Genomic DNA, 24,307 nt, shown 5'->3' with positions numbered 1-24,307 from the left:
GAGAAAGGGGAGAAGGTGGCATGAACATTTTGCAAAGGTGCACAGCACAGCTTTCCAGAGACAAAGCAGCTTGGCAAGCATCTTAAAAGACAGGCCACCTTTTTTTGAAGTGTATCCACAGGAAATAAGCATTAAGATGATAAACAAAGAAAGATAAGTTAATATTAGAGGTTAAGAGTCTTGTGTATCAATTAATGAAATTTGAGATTGGTTTGGGAAGTAATAATTTTTTAAAGTTTTGAGCTGAAGTATAACAGGATGAAAACTTCTTAGTAGATTCATCCTAAAACTCTACATGTAGTAGTTTGGCCTGGAAGCAGAGAGACCAGTTAGAAGTCTGTAGAATGACAGGACAGGTGATTTTAGATTAACTACTAAGATATCACTTATGAATAGGAGAAAGGAAATTAAGTTAGGGTATTTGCCTAATGCTAAGCATAAAGAAAGACATTTCTGATATTTTCAATATTATTAATACAACTAAGAAAATTAATGATTTCAAAATACCATCTAATATCCAAACCATATTAAAAGTTCCAAGCTTGTCTCAAAGCTATTTTACAAAAACAAGATTTAGTCAAGGATAACTGCTTTTAGTTAACCCATAGGGATGGGGAATAAATTAGAACAAAGTATAATGTCACGTGTATGAAAATGCCATAATGGCAGTTAGCTGTTTTGGGCAGATTCGAAATAGTAAGCAAGAGGAATAAAATGGATGTTTTCCATTACTGTCTGTGTGACAGGCAAGGTTATGGGAAACTTAGAGCTGTCCATAACTGCAAATAGTTTACAGTGTGTTTGCTTTAAGCAGCGCCTGTTACAGTGAAGAAGGAAGGAAGCAACTTTTGTATCCTATGTACGTAATGTTCTGTTTGTAATAAAGTGTAGCTGTAGGGAGTCGCAGCTAAAGCTTGTATTTAAGGAGTTCCAGCTTCTGTATATGGCAGAATTCTTCTGCAGCAGCTAGGGGGGTGCATGCCGTTAATGCCTCAGGGTAATTTCTGTGCGTTGAGTCCAGCCTGCTCTATAGGGGGACAGCTAAGACTACACAGAGAAACCCTGTCTCAAAAAACAAATAAACAAAAAAATCTTCTGCAGCATAAACTTTGAAACCTTTTGATAGTTTTTTTTTGTTTTTTTTTTTTTTTTACATATTTGAAGTTATACAATAATGCCATCTTGAGGTAGACTAAGTAATGGTTACAAATTATTTTTTTTTCTGGATACTTATATTTTGTACTGATTAATATTTTACAAATATGTATTTCCTTCCCTCAGGCTTTTACTTTGGAAAATTTAAAACATGGAAAAATAAAATAAGATTTAATATTCTGTTATACTTATTTTGTTTTTACATTTTGTCAGGTTTGTTTTATGTGAATCCTTTGCTTAATTATTTAAAAGTAAATTGCAGATAGTGACAAGATATATTACCTTTAAATACTTCCTTATTCTAATGCTAACCGTAAATATAGTTCTGGTATTTTCAATACTATTAATACAACTAAGAAAATTAATGATTTCAAAATACCATCTAATATCCAATCCATATTAAAAATTGCAAGGATGTTGCAAAGCCATTTTATAAAAATAGGATTCAGGCAAAGTTAACTGCTTTTAGTTGTTGCCCCTTTACTAGTTTAGTCTAGAATGACTTGTTACTAGTTGCCAGACCAGTTTTCTTATATAATGCCTTCTATTTTTGATTTGTTATTTCTCCCTTAAAGGTTTAAACCTTATTCTCCTAGTCCTCTGTTTTTCTTGTAAACCAAAAGCTATGTCTTTAGCAGGTAGGTCTGTAACTATGCCTTTAGAGATGCCAGGGTCTGTTTATTTTCTTAGAAGCACCCTGCTCCCCAGCGCACACTCTGTAGACCACGCTGACCTTGAGCTCAGAGATGCCTCTGCCTCCCAAGTGCCGAAACTAAAGGTGTGCCCCTGACACTGGCAGCAGTGTATTTTACACTCTTAAGTAGATGGGTGGTTGATGGGTGGGTACTGTACTAAAGTACTGAGAGAGATAGTTAGGTTCTCATTTTATGTGGGTGGGGTATTTTGCCTTCATGTATGTTCATTATGTATGTGCAGTACTTGTGGAGGCCAGCAGAGGGCTTTGGATCATCTGGAACTGGAGTTACAGATAAGGTTGTGAGCTCCTTTGTGGATGCTGGGAACTGAACTCAGGTTCTCTGCAAGTGCAGCTCATAGCCACGGAGCCATCTTTCCAGCCCCTATTCCATTTGCCCAACTTGTTTTTTTTTTTTAAATTTGTTGTAGCACATGATTTTGGGGGTCTTAAGACAACCAAATAATACTTGTCCTTTAGTCTAGTTGCAATATTGTTTCATTTATAATTTTTCCTAATGATTTTATAATTATTGTGTGTTATATAATGCAAATATGTAATTATAGTAGCTAATCTGTGAACACTTAACATTAGATAATGTTAAACTTACATGTGTACACGTTCATGATTTTTTATATATTTTTGAGGTGTGATCTTTTTCATCTATTTTACAGATGAAGAAAGATGCACATGGGTTAAGGAATTTCATATGGTTATATTGTTGGTGAATGAAGAGATCTGAACCCAGCAAAAAGGACTTAAAATTTATGCACTGAGCCATTTTGGTAGTGTGTCATTATTGAAGTCATGAATGAATGGCATGTCTCATTTTTAATATTTTGGGTATAAGATTATTATGTATTTATATTTTTAATAAAAAAATTAAGAATGTTCACCTTTGGGATTTTTTTTTTCAAAGAAGGAAAAACAAGCTTCTTAGCAAACTAAATATTCTGAACAACCTTCACAATTAACCACAGATACTCAGTTTTTGAAAAAAAAAATGCTACTTGTTGTGATGTGTATTATGGATTTTGTTTATATTGTTTTAATTATTACTTGTGTTTTATTTTCAGTTGAGTGGTGATTTTATGCAATGGCTTCAAGCCACAATTCTTCTCCAGTGCCTCAAGGAAGCAGCAGTGATGTTTTCTTTAAAAAAGAGGTAGATCCAGCAAAACACATTCGACCTGTGCAGTCACTGCCTGATGTGTGTCCCAAGGAACCTACGGGTAACTTTTCTTTTCTTTTGAGGATTTTTCTGATGATTTGTGTTATCATTAAAAGTGTAGTCAGGTTTCCTATAATTACTTCAAAAGAGTAATTATAATGATTAAAAAACCCAAAATGTATAGTTGATTGGGAAATTAGAATATAGTTTTGCTTGCATTTTCATTAAGGCAGTTAACTGGAAAAATACTGAAAATGGAGGTCCAAATTGAAAGCTATTTAGTTAAATGTAGTCAGTCTCATTATTAGCAGATCCTGTATTTGCAAAAATGCTAACTCCCTAAAACGTATTTTAACTCAAATATTAAATATTTGTTGTACTTAGGTGGTATTTGCAGATGTGTGCAGAGCAGTAAAAAATTTGGGTTGCCTAATCCAGGTGCTTACAGCTGGGGGTGCTCGGCCTTCTTGCTACAGGTCCTGGAGACTATTGTCTTTATGAAGCCTGTTTAATGTTACCCATTTTAGTTTTTATTGTTGTTGTTTCTTGTTGGAGATGTTGCTTTTTAAGATGGCCTGTAGTATAGGGCTGAGGTACTGTCTGGGGTAGCTAAACACAGAGAAGTTGTGGTGTGCTTTATGGAGGAAACATGTAGAAAGCATCATTCAAGCCCTGCTTGTAACCCTGACAGCTCTCATGTCAGAATGACTAAAGGTGGGTGGTAATCAGCGTCTTCAAACGAGCATCACAGTAAGATAGCAGACGATTTACTGACTGATAAAGGTGGGATATTATTGAGGACAGCAGCGCTAGGGATCGGTCATTTCATACTAGCTGCTGGCTGTGCACAGTGAATTTGTATAAGAAATGTGTACATACGATCAATGCCGCAGTAGTGTGATGCCATTTGATTCTAAGCCAAACAGAGGGTGTTTAAACGATAATAGCCGCCATAGTACAACAGGAAAAAGGCCTATCTTTGAAAGAAAAACAGGCATTTTTATGTTTTCAGGAGAGAAACCGTAATTAAAGAATTTGACTAATGAAATGCTTTTCCCTATATGCTCCCCATTTGGGAATTTGTAATGTCCTTCATCTTAGTTTCTTATTCCTTTGATAATTGGTGCTGGATGATGAGGATTTAATCAGGGTGATTTTTATTAATAATTTACCATAGAGAAAGAGTTTGATTGCCTATAAAATAGACTGTAAACATTTTTATTTTTATAGGATATACTTGCAAACATAGAGCCAACATTACAGAGTTCTCCTGTTTACTTTTGCAGGTGATTCAAATAGTTTATGTGTTGCCCCATCTCTAGTTACAGATCAACGTAGATGGACTGTATATCATTCCAAAGTAAACCTCCCAGCAGCATTAAATGATCCTACATTAGCAAAAAGAGAGTCCGACTTCTTCACAAAAACATGGGGATTGGACTTTGTGGACACTGAAGTCACGCCGTCATTCTACCTCCCACAGATCAGCAAGGAGCATTTCATAGCCTATCAGCAGGAGATCTCTCAGGTAATAGCTGACCCTGAAGTTAGTGACAGTCAAGTCAAAAGTAAGAGGAAGATTTTTGAGTAATAATCTTTGACGAAGCCATGGCATTCTTTTATATGAATACAATCTTTTTGTCCTGAGTTTTGTTTCCTTGTCTAAATACATTTTAATAGATGTATTTTACTTCTGCTGTAGTGATTTTTTTTTTCAGGATGAGGAAATTTTATTAGTCTTAAGATGTAGTGGGACACTACTGTGTTTGCCAAACAGAAATGGTTCACTCAGATGAGTTGTGAGATTTAGGAAGTCGCTGGTTGGGGTGTGAGAGGGAGCAGGCAAGCCAAGTGGCATGAGAGCCGGGGAACATGATGCCCGACTCTGGAGGAGCAGGATCAACCAGCACAGCAGAAAGTACCCTCTGAATGGACTCCATGGACAAGACTGCCCACTGTTCAGAATAGAGCCATGGGCCTTTGGATTCTGACACATGCATACAGTTGCCTATTACTGCTGTAAGGGGGAAAGCAGAGAACTGTGGCTTACTTGTTGGAGAGAACATTAAGATAGAGATGGGTTCCTCTGAAGCCTGTGAAACTCATCTTTGGCTGGCCAGGAGCTAGTATTAAACAGCTGTGGAATCAGAAACATGGGTTCATGTAAACACAGAGGAAGTGGGCGATAAGCAAAGGCTGCTTGTCAGTAATTTGATTGTTCAGGTGTACAGGGCCAAAGCATCAACCAGTTGGAGCCTGACAGGGTGCATGCCACGTTTAGTGGCTCTTGAGTTCTCAGACATTTGTGGATAGAATCATAGGAGGGGTTGGCTAAAAGATGGTTCATTCTCCCTGTATGGCTTTTAAAGCCAAATTTTCCTGGGACAGACAATTAAGAGGGAATGTTACTGCTATCAAGATGTACACACATCTAAGGAAAGCAGAAGGTCATTGCAGCAGACAAACTTTGAAACACAGTTTCAGAAGATGAACAACTTTAAAAGAGAATTGTCCCTTCTGCAGAAATTAGGGTCTAAAGTAAGCAGTTGATTAGTGTGAAAAGATTAGGAAGTGAAAGAGGCAGACAAAGCTGGAGAAGACGTTTTGTGGAAAAATAATTCCAGCACAAGGCAGGCCATACTTCTGGAGGTTCTTCCTCACATGGAAGTGTTTATATTGCTCTTGTAAGACCTGACAATGACAGTTTTCTGAAGTCAGGAGCCCAGACCAATCCAGAGGCTTCCATATTTGGAAATCCTTAGTCCTGACTTCAGTACTCAGTTGTCTATTTTTTTTTTTTTTTGTTTTGTTTTGTTTCTAAACGCCTTAAGTACTGCTAAATCCAAATCGTTGGCTCCACAGTCTGCAGTTGGTTAAGCTTATCGATGAGATGACCCATGACTATCAGACTGTTTTGCCTGAAGATTTGACTGGGTATGAAGGAGCCACTGAACAATACTTTTGTATGTATGTGTGTATAGATCATTCCTGGTATGGAGCCTGAATCCTTGACACTTTGGGTTATATTTGTTGACTTTGGAGACAATGAGGCTTGCCCACTGAAAGACTTCCGCTTTCTTAGAAATGTTTCCTGATCTGTTTCAAGCAATAGAGTGTAGTCTGGTTTCAGTCATCCTTTCAGGTGAACAGCAGGAAGAGGGAGCTCTGGGTGAGTCTGACAGGCCTGTTGTGCTGATTAGAAGCCCCTGGTGGCTGAGATCTGTAGGTACATCCAGACCGGAGTCTGGACAAAGATACACTGAAATGGTAACTGTAACAGGAAGATACTTTGTATTGAGTTAGAATTAGTTTGTAAAAGATACACTGTTGAGCTTCCTGAAGACCTGGGGAAGGAAAAAGAACTGTTGAAGGACAGGGTCACAGAAAGTTATTCCTCTCTTGCCAGCATGCCCACTGAGACAAAAAGAGTTTTACATAGCTACTGTGCCTCCACTTAACAGCCTCCTCATCACATGATGGTAATCATGAAGATGCTGACTTACTCTGAAATTTGAGCTATTGATTCTGCTTTGTTGTGATTTGTCTCAGAATTTGGTGCTAGAAGAAGAGATCCTGTTGTCCATACATATTTGGCTTCTTCCCCTCTGTTTACCTCTGTGTTCTAGTGTCAAATGCTGCCGTGTAACTTAGGCTTTTCCATAGCAGGCTCTGACCTTGAGACATTATTGATTCTCTGTGTTCCTTTTAAGCTTGGGATACTGCCAGGTATAGGCTTGGAGGTGATGATTCTATAAATTTCTGACAAACCTCATCAAGTAACTGCAGTTACAGGAAGGATTTGGTGAACTTCAGAGTTACAGATTAGTTAGAAGAGAAAGACAAGAATCAGCATAAATACATTGAAAGTTGGGGGAAGTAGAAATAGAATATCTCTTTCCAGTCTCACGTGGTGATACATATATTTTTTTCTTTTTTTGAGACAAGGTCTTACTCTGTAGCCCCAGCTGGCCTGGAACGTATCGAGCAGACTGACCTCAAATCCAGAAGTCTGCCACCTCTGCCTGCTGTGTACATTAACACACCTGGCAGGAGACAGGTTTTGAAGAAATGTTTCAGCTGTTTCTTCGTGAACTTTATTTAAAATGCAAGTAGCAAAAGCAGAGAGGCAGCCTAGGAAATGTTGAAACTTGCTAGTATAGTCCTGTACTGCTGTGCCCTCCCCCTCGCTTAAAGACAGAGAACGAGAATGTGTATAGTTCTGCCTAAGCAGCCCCGCGCTTAAAGACAGAGAACAAGAACGTGTGTAGTTCTGCTTAAGCAGCTTGGGAGATTATTTGCTGATAAAGTTCTCAAGAAAAAAAAAAATGAAGAGTGAACTTTTTCCGTGTCTCCAGTTTACTAAGGCAGAGCATCCCACCTTAAGCAGGTACTTTTATTGTATCCAGACAGAGGTCAACTCAACCTTCTTTGTGTTTTGTTTCTTTTTCTTTTGAGAGGGCAGCTCTATAGCCCTGACTGACCCGGAACCTGCTGTGTAGATCAGGATGGTCTTAAACTCACAGCCTGGATTTACAGAGCGCTGCCTGCCTGTACCTCCTGAGTACTGAGGTTGAAGCCGTGCACCTCATGCCATCTTAGCATGCTTCTTTAAACTGTGCTTTCTGAAAGGAAGAATTGAATTCGAGTTTGAAAAGACCTGTGTCTCACTTTTAATTTAGCAAGAGATTGTTATTAATATCCCAGTTACCAGTTGGGTCTTTATGAAAGTAAGTGGCGCACTGGGAAGCATGTATCTAGTAACAAAGGCACATTGTCCTTGTGTGGGCACGTGTGCTCGCTTGACTGTGCTGCTCTTCGACCTCAGCCTTCTCAGCAGTTGAGATTATATACAGGGCTATTTTCCAGATCAGTGTGTATTTCTGTTTTTATAACTGCTGCATTTAGTATTTCTTCATTTACAAGCATAATTTAAATACTGCTGATTTTCTTCACTTGCTTACATTATTGATCTGTGGAGATAGATGAATACATTAATTTGTATGATATCTAATTCATAAGCAGGGTTTTCAGTTATTTTTTATATAGAACCTACAAATTGTAAGTTAAAATGAGTAGGTGCTACTGTGTCCTTTTTAGCGAGGTACAGACCTCAGTCACCGACAAGCAGCGCTGGCAGGGGATGTAGCAGTGCAGGCTCATTCATTGCCAGTGCGGCTCCTCGCCAGACGGTCTGTGAGTAACTGGCAGATGCTCCTACAACTTTGAGTGCTACCAGCTGAGTGTTTTCTTGCTTCACATCCCACATTTTCACGTTTTTTAAAATGCCATTCCTGAAAAGAAAAGAAACATCGATCCATCCGTCCATCTAGCTGTCGGTCTGCTTGAAAACCCAATGCTTTATACAAGTGAAGCAAGTGCCTAGCACTGAGCTATATCTCTATCCCTTGGTTTCTATTTTTATTTTCATTCAGAGGTTAGTGATTTTATATTAAAAGTTTCAGAAGAAACGTATATTTTAATTATGTTGTAAAACATTTGATGCCTTGAATAATCATTTCCTCATTGCATTGATTTTTATTTCATTGTGTTTTTACTAGAGAGAGAAGATTCATGAAAGATGCAAGAATATTTGTCCTCCTAAAGATACCTTTGACAGGACTCTTTTACATATTCATGGTATGAATATATGCTATTTATAGATAATAAGCACAGCTTAAATATTAATGAACAAATTGTCAACCTTAGAACCTTGTTTCTACTATATGTACAGCTTTTATTTTTAGTGAATTATTTGTGTTGTTTTTTTTTTTTTTTTGTGGTACTGGGGATTGAAACCTGGACCTGTGTATGTTAGGTTGTTTTCCTGCCTTATATTTCTACTAAGAAATTTTATGGTCTAAAACCATAATCTTTTCTCTAACCTTAGAGAATGGTTATGACTGTGATAGTATTATAATCCTTTAGTTTGGCAAGTATTTATTTTCTTTGTGCTTGGTGCATTGTTTGTTGCATAAAAGTAAAAGAGTAAGAAATAGTTTTAGCTCTCAAGGAATTTAAGAAAATAGACCAATAATTGTAGCACTGTATATTAATCACTTCAGCTTTATAAGATGTACACCTAACCATTTCTTTCTAGGCTTAAGAAAATGTCCCATAGTTGATTATGACCTGTATTTTAAATTAGTTAGTAGGAAACATGTATGTATGTGGTGGGATTATGTATTTCTTAGGAATGAATGTGAATACATACACACAGACATGTACACACAAACAGTATATACAAAGCCATAGCGAGAACTAAGCATGTTCAGAGAGTAGCACACGTTTTATATGTTGGCTCTATGCGAATAAGAAATGAAGTAAAAGGAATACGCAGGGATCAGGCCATAGAGAATTTGTATATTATGTTCAGGGATTTTACTCTATCTAAAGACAATACAGAACTACAAAATATTTTTAGCCAGGCATGATTAGATTTATTGTTGTACATTTTCTAGTGGAAACAGTTAATAGTGTTGTTATATGGTTGTAAGACTGGAGACAAGATAGTTGGTGTGTTGCAGTAATATAAGTAAGAAACGATGTGGTCCCAGAAGAGTAGAAGTGGAAAGAAATTCAGAAAGATGGCGAAGTGGCCCAGGCACACGTTTTAGCAGTTGGCTTTGGGAATGGAACAGGATGATTCAGTGATAACTCCTATATTTCGTGCTTGAGCAGCTGTCTACATGAAGAGTTCATTTCACTGAGAAAGGCAGGAAGAATTCTGGAAGACATGGAAGCTAGTTTAGCTGCTAATTTTCAATGAAAGACATATCTGGTTGGCAAATTAGAGCTCAGGAAGGGAAATACAGGCTTAAATGCAGGCATGGACGTTGTTATCAGAGACAATATAATATACACGACAAAGGCATGGTAGTTCAACCTAAGGGTGTTGATGGGATCACTCACATAGGATGTAAATAGTAAAAGGAAAGGACTAATGATACAATGAAACAGTCTCATTTAAGGGGCAGATAGAAAATGAGGTACTCTTGAAGGAGACTTAAAAAAGTGGTCAGAGAGATAGGGAGATCAGTGAAGAGAGAATTTGACCTTAGAAATGAAAAGCTATGAGAGTCTTAGATAAGTTTATGTCAGAGTGCTCTTTGCTGAGAAGTCTTCTAGGATTTGACAAGAGTTTTAGAGCGAGCCTTTAGAGCAAAATAGTGGTTATGGAAACCTCGATACTACATAAGGGTACATGAGCAAGAACTGTATGTAGACTGTTGGTAGGGATGAACTTGAAGACTTGAGTTAAGGTACTGAGTGACTAAAGAGCTGTGAGTAGATGAGGCAGGAGAGGCCTGTGCATAGAGCTAGACACCTCTGCTTTCCATATATTTTGCTCCTCGGGTGGCTCCCTTGTTCCAACCCATTCCTGGTTCTACGTTTTAGTTTCTCAGTTTTGTAAGTGGAAGAGAACTGAGCATCTTTCCATGCATTGATAAAATAATTAGTTTAAGAAAAGAATTTGAAACTGTGGAGAGAAAAGGTAATCAGTGAAGCAGACTCACAGGAGAGACATGAGGGGTGGAGTCCAAGTCTGTGTAGAAAGGCTGATTTGAGATTAGCTTGGCAGGATGAAGACAAAAGTATTTGTAGATACATTTGTAGGTAACACAAACTAAGATGTCAGAGAAGAAAATATGCTATCAAAAATTAGCCTTTGACACTTACCTAAACATAGTAAAGGCAGTATACAGGAAACCTATAGCCAACATCAAACTAAACAGAGAGAAACTGAAATCAATCCCACGGAGACTGGGGACAAGGCTGCCCATGCTCTCTGTATCTCTTCAACATGGTTCTTGAAGTCCTTGCTGGAGCAATAAGGCAATTAAAGGAGATCAAGGGGATACAAATTGGAAAGGAAGAAGTCAAAGTATCATTATTTGTAGATGATATGACAGTATACATGAATGACCCCAAAAATTCTACCAGGGAACACCTACAGCTTATAAACACCTTCAGCAAAGTCGCTGGATACAAAATTAACTAAAAAAAAAAAAAAAAAAAAAATCAGTATCTCTCCTGTATACAAAAGACAAATGGGCTGAGAAAGAAATTAGGGAAACAACATCTTTCACAATAGCCACAAAGGATATAAAATACCGTGGTGTTACTCTAACCAAGCAAGTCAGAGACTTGTATGAAAAAAACTTCAAGTCTCAAAGAAAAAGAAGAAGAAGATATCAGAAGATGGAAAAATCTCCCATGCTCATGGCTTGGCAGGATTAACATAGTAAAAATAGCCATTTTACCAAAAGCAATCTACAGATTCAATGCAATTCTAATCAAATCACCAACACAATTCTTTACAGACCTTGAAAGAACAATTCTCAGTTTCATATGGAATAACAAGAAACCCAGAATCGCCAAAAAAATCCTCTACAATAAAAGATCCTCTGGAGGTACCTCCATTGCTGATCTCAAGCTGTATTTTAGAGTAGCAGTAATTAAAACTGCATGGTACTGGCATGTGGATGAAACAGAATGAAACAGAATGTGGATCAGTGGAATCAAATAGAAGACCCAGAAATAAACCCATACACTTATGGACACCTGATTTTTGACAAAGATGCCAAACTATACAGTGGAAAAAAGATAGCATCTTTAACAAATGGTGCTGGTCTAACTGATGTCTACATGTAGAAAAATGCAAATCCATACTTAAAACCATGCACAAAACTAAAGTCCAAGTGGATCAGAGGCCTCAACATAAAAACAGACACACTAAACCTGTTAGAAGAAAAAGTGGGGAAGAGCCTTGAACTCATTGGCACAGGAGACAACTTCCTGAACAGAACACCAACAGCACAGGCTCTAAGCGCAACAATCAATAAATGGGACCTCATGAAACTGAAAAGCTTCTGTAAAGCAAAAGACACTGTCATCGGAACAAAACAACAGCCGACAGACTGGGAAAGGATCTTCACCAACCCTACATCTGACAGAGGGCTAATATCCAGAATATATAAAGAACTCAAGAAGTTAAATACCAACAAATCAAGTAATCCAATTAAAAAATGGGTACAGAGCTAAACAGAGAATTCTCAATAGAGGAATATCGCATGGCAGAGAAACACTTAAAGAAATGCTCAACATTTAATACCCAACAGGGTATTAAAGCTGATGTTGAGACTCAGACAAACTTTGGGCAGAGTGTAGGGAATCTTATGAAAGAAGGGGGAGATAGAAAGATTGGAGGGTACTGGAGCTCCACAAGGAGAGCAACAGAAACAAAAAATCTGGGCCCAGGGGTCTTTTCTGAGACTGATAACTCCAACCAAGGACCATGCATGGCGATAACCTAGAAACCCTGCACAAATGTAGCCCAGGGCAGCTCAGTCTCCAAGTGGGTGCCCTAGTAAGGGGAATAGGGACTGTCTCTGACATGAACTCAGGGGCTGGTTCTTTGATCACCTGCCTCTGAAGGGGGAGCAGCCCTACCAGCCACAGAAGAAGGCAGTGCGGCCAGTCCTGATGAGACCTGATAGGCTAGGGTCAGATGGAAGGGGAGGAGGACCTCCCCCATCAGTGGACTGGGGAGGGGGCATGGGAGAAGAGGGAGGGAGGGTGAGATTGGGAGGAGATGAGGGAGGGGCTACAAAGTGAATTAATTGTAATAAGTAAAAAAATTTAAAAAAATTAGATTTTGATCAGAAATTCAGGGTGAAATTTTTAATAAAATAAAAGTAATATTTCTAGTTGAGTGTGGTGAAACACCTATAATCCTAGAACTTGGAGGCTGAGGCAAGAGGTTTATGAATTTGAGGTTAGCTTGGGCTATAATATAATAAGTTCCAGGCCAACTTGGACAATGAAGGAAGACCTTGCCTCAAAAAACAGAAACAATTAAAGCAATAAAAAACAAAAATCATATTTCTATTTTAGAATTTAATATAGTTTCTAAAACCGCATAGCATTCCGTCCTTAATTTTACAACAGCTTAATGAAATGAGCATCAGAGAGATTTGAAATGGATTCAGCTGTTTGTTGTTAACTGGTAAGTTTATTTGGATCATTTGTTTAATGTGGCCTGCGATAGTGGAGATAGTAGGTAGATTGAAGAATACTTGAAGTACAAAACTTCAGCAGTTACCTAGGTAACTGCTCGTGCAATATTGAATTTTCAAAAATGTATTTATGAATATAAAATGAAAATAAATTTGAAAAATTGTATTTACCTTTTACTGTTTTTTTTTTTTTTTTTTTAAATAGATAAATCCAGGACAGATCTGGAGCAAGTACCTAAGGTAATGAAGCTTAAAAAATTAAGAATACACTTGTAATAGTCTTTAATTTTGTCATATAAGAAGCCTTCAATTGACTGTTTTTTGACAAGTGAGACTATTTTGTCTTTTGGAGAGATTTACAAAATATATATGTACATATATACACATATATAATACTTTAATTTGAAGATTTCTTCAGATAAGTAATTTTTTTCAATTTTATGTAAAAATATTTAGTCATCATGCACAGTATTAGGATTTGTTATAACATTCTGAACTAAAATGTTTGACTCAACAAAATGCTTTTATTGATTCTCCCTCCCTTATTACCTGTATCTCCCTTATACCTTACACCTTCAAAACCTCCCTTTTTTTTCTCATTACTACCACTTCCTCAACATCTTTTCCCCCTCATTTAGTTTCCTTTCTAGTTTTATAGTCTGTGGCCATACTTAACACTATTTATATGTAAACATAAGTAAGGATCTGCATGTGAAAGTCAGCGTGTAATCTTTGTCAGAATTTGCAGTCTGTGTTACTTTGATTAATATACATCAAGATTCATCCATTTTCTTGTAAATGTCATTATTTCATTTTCCTTGTAGTTAAAATTCTCTTGTATTTGTATACTACATTTTGATTATCCATTTATCTCTTGATGGACATCAACATTGGTTCCATTTCCTTGATCTTGTGAGTGACTCAGCAATAAACATGAATGTGCAGGTATCTCTGTGGTAGGCTGTGGAGTCCTTTGAGTATATGCCTAGGAATAGTATGGCTGTATCTGTTTTTAATTTTTGAGAAATCTCAATACTGATTTCCTGAATGGCAGCTCACAACTGTGCCAGCTCACAACCAGTTTCAGGAAATCTGATGTCTTCCTCTGGCTTCCACAATAACTTGAACACACATGATACACACACACACACATACACACACATACACACAGAGACAAACACAAAAACATACACACTCTTCAAGACAATACTGAATAAAGGGTATGACTCATCAAGAAAAAGTTAACAATTTTAATCATTTATGCACCAAATATCAATAAACCTAGTTTCATAAAACACTAGAAGATATAAGAGATCCTAAGTCCTGGCATATTAACAGTAGCAGAGTTCAATACCTCACTCTCATGTTAGACAGTCTCCCAAGTTTAAAATCAGCAAAGAAACTGATGTAACGAATATGTACAGAATAGCCCAGCCAGCACACACAGGACACACGCTCTTCTTGTATACTCTCCACAGTAAAATCAAAGTAAAAATCAGCAGTAACAGAAACTTCTGAAAGAACACAAACACTTGTAGGCTACACAAAACACTTACGGATGACACTGGATCATTGAAAAAAATCAGGGAACAAATTAAAAAATCCCTAGAAACAAATGAAAATGAAAAAACAACCTAATTGGTCATCTAAGATAGATGCAGAAAAGACATTTGACCAAGTCCTCTCTGTAAGAGCAGCAAGTGCTCCTAACTGCTGAGCCATCTCTCCATGCTCTTCAGAGTTTTCATTTGTCTCTTTTGATTTGTTTTTATTTGAAATCTGTTTTCTCAGATGCTTGGTTAAGTTGATTATACCTTTTGACATTCACTTTTTAGGCATCTTTGCTAGTTGAAGGGGCTCTCATTTTTAAATTTACATTTGAGATTATTTTTTAAGTCAGCCTTTTTTCTTTTCTTTTTTTTAATTTTCTTTGATTTTGTTGTGAGATCCTGGCTGTCTGGATTATGGATGTTTCTTTTCTTCTCCCCTGTTAGTTTTCAGCATTGGCTGTTTTACTGGGTTAGACCTGACTGTTTCTTTCCCAGCTCTTTGTTGTTCACCTGTTTCTTTCAGGGAATGCTTTCATTTTTCTTAACTATAATTAGGGCCTATTAAAATATTTTTAATATAGATTATAAGCTAGAGGGTTAAGAGAAGGAGTAAGGTACTTGTGAATAAAGCGAGGCACATCCAAGAGCATGAGTATGTGGGTTTCTCTGAGAGAGCTATCCCATGGAAGTGGACCTTTTTAGATATTTACCCTCCCAAAAAAATATATTTCAACACTGATCAACAAATAACAGTATTTCAGGCAACACAAATGAAGACAATTTATGACAAAAAAAAAAAAAAAAAAACTGTTATTTGTTGATCAGTGTTGAAATATATTTTTTTGGGAGGGTATAGTGTTCTATTTGGTAATTATTTTCTTCCTGTTGAAAGTATCATACGTGTTTTTCTGGCTTTTAGGGTTGCAGATTAAAGACCTGAAGTTACTATGATATCCCTGCCTTTGTGAGGTGGTATTTTTCAGTATTGCTTCATTCCTTCATATGTTAGTCATGGAGAAGCTCTCTGGCCAGGTCTAGTTTGCCTTCTGGATGCCTTTTTTCTGTGTGTGTGTGTGTGTGTGTGTGTGTGTGTGTGTGTGTGTGTGTGTGTGTTTGGGTAGCAGCTCCTTTTGTCCAGGGTTTTAGAGTTTTCTGCTGTAGTTTCATTCTGTGCTGTTTCTCTTTACTTTTCCTCAGTGCCCCTCCTTCTACCTCACAGAGGTTGCTCTCTTGAATGCATTTCTGGAGCTTTTTGCATCCCTGTTTTTGTCTCTTTTTAAAATGAAAACAAATTTACAAATGAAATGTGTATTTTTTTGCATTATTAGTCTGTTCCTAATCACTGTAACTTGTAGATATGTCCCCTTTTAAATCATAAATACTGTGAACTTTACCACCTTTTCAGATTAAGAGATACTTTCTTCTTATGAAAAATTTTTGGATTTAGTAATAGATGTCAGCCCCCGCCCCCAGAAGAGTGTCTGTTTCAGATTCTCAAGAGGGTTGTGACAGTTACTCAGCAGAGTGAGAAAGAGACAGAAGGATGGAAGACAGAAAAAGGGAGAAAACTTTTTACATGTTCTCATCTCTCTTGCTCGCCCTCCCTTTTTTCTCCCTCCCGCCTCTCTCTCCCTCCCTCTCCTTCCTCTTTCTCTCACTCTCTTGCTCTTGCTCTCGCTCTCTTGCTCTTTTTTGTTTTTCCAGACATGCTTTTTCTATGTACCCTTGGCTATCCTAGACTCTTGCTTTGTAGACCAGGCTGTCCGTAACTCACAGAGATCCGCCTGCCTTTGCCTCCTTGAGTGCTGGGATTACAGGTGTGCACCACCCCGTCTGGCTGTGTTCTTATCTCTTACAAAGTGGAATTCAAGCTGTCATTCAGCATTCTGAATGGTTTACTCCCATTCAGTAACTTGTAACTTCTGCCATTGCTCTTTGCACTTTGGCTTTTAAACTTCAGCTCCATTAGTTTTTACTGGTTCCATGCTTTATTTACACCATTTCTTTTATCTGGAAGAATTTTTCCCCTCACACCGAATCATAAAGTATTTAAATCCTTTATAATTTTCTTCTAAAAGGCCGTTTTCTATGTTTCTTTTTCTTTCCAACTGATCACAATTGACTCCTGTACCAAAAGGAGTCACTAGGATACCTACTCCCTAAGATAGTTGTTCTTCTTGCAAGACACTTTTTTAAAATTTCTCATTCAGACATTTTAATTTTTTTATGCTTTTTATTTTTTTAATATTAATCACAGGTTATGTACTTTGTATCCCAGCCGTAACCCCCTCCCTCATCCCCTCTCCTTGCAAGATACTTACACATTGTTTTTTGGCATCCACAAGAAATAGGTTTCAGGGACACTTTCTCCCCCAATACCAAAATGTGTCCGTGCCCAGTCCCTTATATATTGCATGAAATATGCACATGTGTGCCTGTGTGTTTGAAGTACCCATGTCTAGAGTACTTACAATACCTAATAGTTTGTAAATACATAGCTGTTGTATTATATTGTTTAGGGTATTGATAAGAAAAAGAAGCCTGTGCATGTTTAATACAGAAATAGCTTTTTTTTTTTTTTTAAATGAATTTCAGTTCTCAGTTGGTTGCATTAACTGATGTGGAACCCAGGAAAACATAGCATCGACTACATATTTGTACTCTATCATAGTCCTTGGATTGATAATCTTTGAGATTAGGATCTGGGTAGTAATTTACCACTGTTTCCCCTTAAAAACCTAGCAAGGGACAGATAATAGATATTTATTGAATAACTTTTGATTGTAATAGTAAAGCATGGGTTAGAAAACTTATTCCTGCCCCTAATTATTTTTTTATATCACTTTTATTCTAGTTTTTTTTCACATAGATGTAATAATTGATAAATTCCAAATATTAATAAGTTAACATATGTTTTCAGCCCTTTGTTAGATACTAGAACTAGTGATTGATCAGTTAGGTTTATCAAACTTTAAAAGCATGTGGTCTTCAGAGATGCATATTAAATAATTTTGAAGTCTGAGATATATAATTACTTGGACACAGTAAACTTGTCTTCATAGGTGGAATGGTTATATCTGAATCGTACAGAGAGACATGTTCACTCTTTTGATTGGGTCATGTTTTCCAGGAGATAAGTAAGAAAAGACATTGTAGATGTATCAAGAGAGTTGGAGAGTTAAGTCTAAGAAAGTATGGGAGATGGCTTACACTGCTAGCGAGTCATGCATGATAGTGAGGCGGGGGTGATGAGGATGGAGAGGTGAGCGCCTCCCCACCTCCCGGTAGATGGGGACATTTGGATGCCTTAGAGATTATAGATTTGCTCTGTAGTTGGTGAGTGGGAATCTCCTGAGAGTGCTGAAGAGAGATTGGTACCTCTGACACAATAACGGAGTGTCTCTTGTTTTAGGGAGGGGTATCAGGAAGTAATTACTGCGAGGCAGAGATAAATCAGTTAAGTCGCGTAGTGCAGAGAAGGTGACGAGAGAAGACACGTGAACTACTTAGGAAATTGGGTGATGTGTTTCATTGCTTACCTGGAAAGATGTGGATAGTTGTGTTTCAGATTTTAAGTTTGTTTATTCAAAGTTAGGGAAACTGATATTTGACTTTTTTTTTTTTTTACACTGCCAGTGGAAAATAGAAAATTAGGATGAACATGGTATCTCTATGTTGTGGGCTGGGTAGGACATTTGGTCAAATTCATTGATGCGGGTTTATAGCAACCCATACTAGTAGTGGCAAAAGCATTTTCCTGTCTTTAATTCGGTTTTTATTTATTTACTTTTTAGATAGGAGCCCAGGCTGCCCTTAAACTCACTGCTGACCCCAGACTTGTGGCAGTCCTCCTACCTCATTGTCTTGAGTGTTGGAGTCACAAGCATGCATACCACTTCAGCTATAGCTTTCTAGCTGTTTGTTTTGTTGTGTTTTAGGCTTATTTAACTTCATGTGTTTGTGTGCTTTTCTTGCATCATGTAAGTGCACCTGGTGTCTGAAACTGATGGTATCTGATCCCTTGGAACTGGACTAACGTGTGTGTGTGTGTGTGTGTGTGTGTGTGTGTTTCCCTTGTTGGTTTTTTTTTGAGACAGGGTTTCCCTGTGTAGCCCTGGCTGTCGTAGAACTCACTCTGTAACCAGGCTGTTCTCGAGGTCACAGAGCTATGGCTGCCTCTGCCTCAAAGGCACGTGCCACGTCCCCGCTCAGACGGTTGTTACCTTCTGTGGGCACTGAGCCAGACCCAGCTCCTCTGCAGGAGCAACAAGTGCTCTTAACTCCTGAGCCATTTCTCCAGCTCTGTTTTTTTATCTTTTATGAGCATTTTAGTTGGTGAGAAATAGTTTTTGTAATTGAGATTTTTCTTTTGTCTTTCATGTTCAATATCCAAGTTAATTTTATTAAATGGTCTTATAGTGTTATAAGAGCTAATGGATATAGAGAAGATATTTAACTAATTGGGGTCATACATTCTTTTGATAGATTTTTATGAAACCAGATTTTGCCTTGGATGATTCCTTAACTTTTAATTCAGTTTTACCGTGGTCTCATTTTAATACTGCTGGTGGAAAAGGAAATCGAGATGCAGCTTCTTCCAAGTTGCTTCAAGAAAAGGTAATTTAATTTCCTGCTGACTTTTTCCATACAGCAAATTTTATTCTTGTTAAATGGTGCTGGTTTTGACAGTTCAGATTTGCTTATTACGCTCTACTTTTAAAAAGTTCTCTCCTTCCTCTCTCTTTCTTTCCATTAATGTCATCCCCCCTCTTTCTCTTGTCTTTCTCTTTCCTGTTCCCTTTCCCGTTCTCTTTTGTTCTCTGTTCCTTGGTGTTGGATTTGAAACTAGGGCTTCATGATAGATCAAATACTCTACCGCTGACCACATCCTCAACCCACCGTGTTCATTTTTGTTACCAATCACAGTTATAATAAATTTAATCTTAACTGATAGATTAGTAAGTAGCATCTTAACTCGGTGGAATAAAGGTATCATTGTGAAAAAGAAAAAAGATAATGAGTGCTGCTTATCTATAATAGAAATTGGTGGAATTTTACTTAATAAAAACCTTATTACATATGTTTGTGTGAGGTGTGTGTGGTAGGATTGGTACATAGCACTGTGTAAGTTGAGAGGTCAGAGGACAACTTTGTGGAGTCGGTCCTCTCTTCCTTATGTAGCTTCTGGGCATGTAACTCCGGCCTGAGGCTCAGGTGGCAGTGATTTTGCCGTCTTACTGGCCCTTTCTCGAATTGTGGTGGGGGAGTACAGTGGTTAACAGATGGCTGTGCATTTGTCCCAGATATGTCAGTTATAGATCAGCAGACTGTGATAATGGCTTAAAAGCACAGTGAGCCAACTTTCAGAAATACTGCTACTTCATTTTCATGTTGAAGGTCATTATTTTGAATAAAAAATGTTATAGTTAAACTATAATATTTATAATATTTATAATATTCTGCTGGGAAGTGGTAGCACATGCCTTTAATCCTAGTTGGGAGGCAGAGGTAGGGGGATCTCTTTGAGATTAAGGCCAGACTGGTCTACAGAGCTAGTTTCAGGACAGCTAAGGCTATATGGAGAATCCTTGTCTCAAAAAACCAAAAGTAAAAAAAAAAAAAAAAAAAAATTATAAATATATACATATATATATTTCTACTATACTATATTTTTGCCTTATAAAGTCTAGTTTTTGCATTTTGTCAGTCAACAGTCTTTACATTTTACTGTGTTACTATGTCTAAGAGTAAACATCTTGAAAGTTGTTTCTAATTTAGAACTCTAGGTATCAAAAATCTAAAACTTAAATGACAGTAAAGTCTTTAATCTCTGTTTTTTCTTAGCACTTGGCCTAGAGCCTCTGAAACTGACTCATTCTTAAGGACATTTTATTTTACTCTAGTGACATTGCTGGGCTACTGAAACTTTATCTCAAGAAAACTGTTCAATATATTGGATCCAGTTTTCTATAGGAATTAAAGAATAGACTAGGGAGCAAGAGGAAGAGACGTGAGGGGAGGAATCATGTGTATTTCTTTTCTCATAAATGTAAATGAAAATGAGCTAGTTATTTTTCCTTGGAAAAGATTTTCTTGAGCAGGAATATTTTTATAACTGACTAAAAAAAAAAAAAAAAAAAAAACAGTGGCTTATGATACATGCTGCCTTATTCGTGCACTTTTACATTTAGAGGTTTAGGTTCTGGTAGAATAATACCTTAAAAAAAAAAAAAGGAAAGAAAAGAAAAACATCCTGCCAATGTCATTAATTATACATAGACTTTTAGGAGTACTTTAAAAATTTTTGCCTTTGTATCAGCTTAATAGGAAATAAATTAGTAAAACATTATGCTTTTGAAGAGTGGATCAATGGAATATTTATGAGTTCCAAAAAAAATCTCTAAAATCAAAGGAAATTTCTTTCTCATCTTGAATATTTAAAATAACTAAAGTAATGGAAAATAAAAAATTTATAAGGCACAGAGTCAGGCTTCTTGCATTTACATTCTGACTCCTTTTTCCTCTGCTTTGTTAGAAAAGGAAGAAGAGACTTAGAAGATAACCCTCAAACTCCTGAAGTGGTGGGGGAGTGAGCTTCTCCTGCTAGGTTTAAGCAGTATTGTATCAGGATTTGTTTTCTGCTCTGTGTGACCCGAAGTGCTGGCGGGCGATGTGGTAAACTCGCATTGCAGAGCACATTATTACACTGTGTCTTCATTAAGAAAGTTTTTCTTGGGTGAGATGACCCAGTGGGCCCAGGCTGACCACTTGTACTGGAGCCCTTAGACTCACATGACAGAAGGAGAGAAATGACTTCAGCAAGTTTTCCTCTGATGTCTACATTTAGGCTGTGACATGTGCACCACTCCCCCACAAAATACAATATCTGTTTTTTTGTTTTAAAACTTTTCTTTTTTAAAAAAACAAATGAGGGCTGGTATCTAACTTGGTAGCAAAGTGAACCTCACGCATATGAGGTTCTGGGTTCATCTTCAGCCCTGCAGGGTAGGGAGAAATGCATTGTGCTTAGTAACAAAGTTGATACCACTTTTTGGCAAAGTTTCTTTTTGTTGTAGTGTATCTTTAAGACCACAGGCCTGTTAAAACAGTCCAGAGACTAATAACAGCATATAAGGCATAAGTACAGTTTGTCCACTCATCATTTGCCATTCTGAGATTTGAGTCGATTGGACAATATAATCTGTTTGCTATGTTTGTAGTCATGTTACCTTTTCAGTAAGTGAAAAGCAGTAAGATGAGAAAAACAAGGGTATGAGTGCAAGAAAAATAAATTACAAAACTTTCTTAATTTCTAACCTGTTGGGTGTATTAAAAGATTATTAAATAAATGGCCATTATTGAAAATAATGCCTTCTAATCATTTAAGTCTTAGATGGAAGACAGGAAGAAGTGGCCCTGTGGTTCAGTAGATACTATTGTCCTCAGAGTGACGGGCAATACAGTTCAGGGTTCCAGATCTGAAATTTAGAAAACATATTGAATATACAATAGTAAGAATTAACCTTAGTATTGTTATAATATGCATGAACTGATTAGTTAAAGCATTTATTATTCTTTAAGAGTATAAAACATTGTAGTAAAAATCACAAATGGATAAAAGAATAATTTTTAAAATATAAAATAAGCAGCCTTGTTAAAAAACATCAAAATGAATTGTATTGTATGTAATATGTGGCTGACCCAACAATTTGTCTACTGTCATTTTGAGACAGCACAGTATAATACGTAGTGGTGAGTGACAGACTTGGTTTTATATTTTAGTTTTGCCCCTTGCTTGACCATCTGACTTTATTCAAATTAGTTAATGCTTTTGCGTTTTCTCATTTATAAAATGAGAATGGCAATTACAGTCAGAGTTTGTTACAATTAGAAAACATCCATGCATGTGAAGTAGATGTTGATAGTGCACGGAAGAGAAAAGCTCAGGGTGAACTATAGCCACGTGCTTAGATAAAGGTGTTGACCGAGGAGATAGTCTCCTCTGAACTCTTAGATCTCAAACTGCTGTTAATATCTGACAGAGTTATCAGAATCTGTGACCTTTTGGGAAAGGGGTAATATTTAAAGGGTAGTAACGCCAGGAGAAGAAACAGGTAAGTATACCTCTGTTCTTTGATCTTAAATTTATCTGTCTTCAGGCTATACTTTTTTACTCCCATTTTGTGCACCCAATTCCAAGGATCCTCTAATCCAACAATTTAATTTAGTACTTGTAGAAATCTTTTTGGCATTTTTAGAAAGAATTGGATAGTTAAGAATGATATACTTAAGACATACCTAATTTTTTTTTCTTCCCCATGAAGCTGAGCCATTATCTGGATATTGTGGAAGTAAACATTGCTCACCAGATCTCGCTACGTTCAGAAGCATTTTTTCATGCAATGACCTCTCAACACGAATTGCAGGACTACCTCAAGAAAACTTCGCAGGCTGTAAAAATGCTTCGAGACAAAATTGCACAGATTGATAAAGTTATGTGTGAAGGATCACTACAGATTTTAAGACTGGCACTTACCAGAAATAATTGTGTTAAAGTGTACAATAAACTGAAGTTAATGGCCACTGTCCACCAAACTCAGCCTACAGTGCAGGTGTTACTGTCTACTTCTGAATTTGTGGGCGCATTGGACTTAATAGCTACAACCCAAGAAGTTCTGCAGCAGGAGCTTCAAGGCATTCACAGCTTCCGGTATGTGTGTTAAGTAAACCATTAGGAGTTCTGTCTGAGACGTTTCAAGGATAAATATTTATATGCAGTGTTAAAGTATAGATGTATTCAAAGTGGAATATGTATTTTTCTTTCAGATTGATTTGCTTAGTAATGTTATTTAACAAGACAACTAAAAACTAATATTAATGGAGATATTTCAATAGAGAAATAAATACAAGACCAATTGCAATTTTGAAAATAGCACTTTGGAAATGCTCAAATAACTTTGTGTTCAAGTTGGAGATGTGAATCCCAGAATGCTTTAAATTAATTTAGGATCACTTTTATAGGCTTATGAGATGGCTCAGTGGGTAAAGGTGCTTGCCTTCAAGCTGCCGTGGATATATAAGCACATGCACACACACAAATAAATACAAAAATCCTAATAGAGTTTATAGATTGAAAAACATTTTTAATTTTCAGTTTTTGTTTCGAACTAAAGAGAATTCCAAATAGTGATTGGGAAAAAAAACTCTGTTTTTCCCGACTCCTAACTTCGAGAATATCTTTCAGAACAAAACAAAACAAAAATAGGGCTGGAGAGACAACTCAGTTGGAGAAGTTCTTGGCAAGCTACGAGGAGGACCCAAATTAGATCTTCAGAACACACACTTTAAAAAAATTGGTCATGGTAAATCTGGGTGTCGTTGATCAGTGAGCCTAGCCCACTTAGCAAGTTGCAGACTAGTGAGCGATTGTCTCAAAAAACAAAGCAGATGGTGCTAAGGAATGACACCCTTGCTTGACTTGTGTGTGCAAAGCGCACACACGTACTCATAGACAGAGCACACACACAGAAGGGGTGGTGGTGGCTGTAGGTGTTTGTTCATGGTTAGAGCATTTGCTTAGCCTGTGCGTGTTCTCTTCAGTACCACTAACAAATACAAACAAAGCTAGTTTGACTTTGAAATTATACCAAAATACTTTTGAGATTAACGTAGTTGTGGATGTTTTATGTGAAAGAGTTATTTATAGACCAGTTGCAGCCAC

At 37.1% G+C, this 24,307-nt stretch overlaps 1 protein-coding gene across 5 annotated transcripts in view; it reads left to right on the top strand.

The window, feature by feature from the left end:
• Positions 1-24,307, top strand: part of Vps54 (VPS54 subunit of GARP complex) — an 82,071-nt gene that overhangs the window by 13,760 nt on the left and 44,004 nt on the right. For 3 of the 5 annotated variants that reach the window (XM_055628932.1, XM_055628933.1, XM_055628936.1), the window contains 6 exons: positions 2,926-3,081; positions 4,307-4,548; positions 8,579-8,657; positions 13,242-13,276; positions 19,072-19,203; positions 22,911-23,296. In XM_055628932.1, coding sequence (XP_055484907.1) covers positions 2,946-3,081; positions 4,307-4,548; positions 8,579-8,657; positions 13,242-13,276; positions 19,072-19,203; positions 22,911-23,296 — 1,010 coding nt within the window. In that variant the 5' untranslated portion in view covers positions 2,926-2,945. Of the gene's footprint in view, positions 1-1,580; positions 1,934-2,925; positions 3,082-4,306; positions 4,549-8,578; positions 8,658-13,241; positions 13,277-19,071; positions 19,204-22,910; positions 23,297-24,307 lie in introns of those variants that run through there. The other 2 variants (XM_055628934.1, XM_055628935.1) reach the window with 2 other exon arrangements.

This window comes from Psammomys obesus, unplaced genomic scaffold, assembly GCF_907164565.1.
Source record: "Psammomys obesus unplaced genomic scaffold, mPsaObe1.curated_primary_1811, whole genome shotgun sequence".
NCBI classification, from domain to species: Eukaryota; Metazoa; Chordata; class Mammalia; order Rodentia; family Muridae; genus Psammomys; species Psammomys obesus.
The sequence above is the reverse complement of the archived record's forward strand: the minus strand, read 5'-3'. Positions and strand labels throughout refer to the sequence as shown.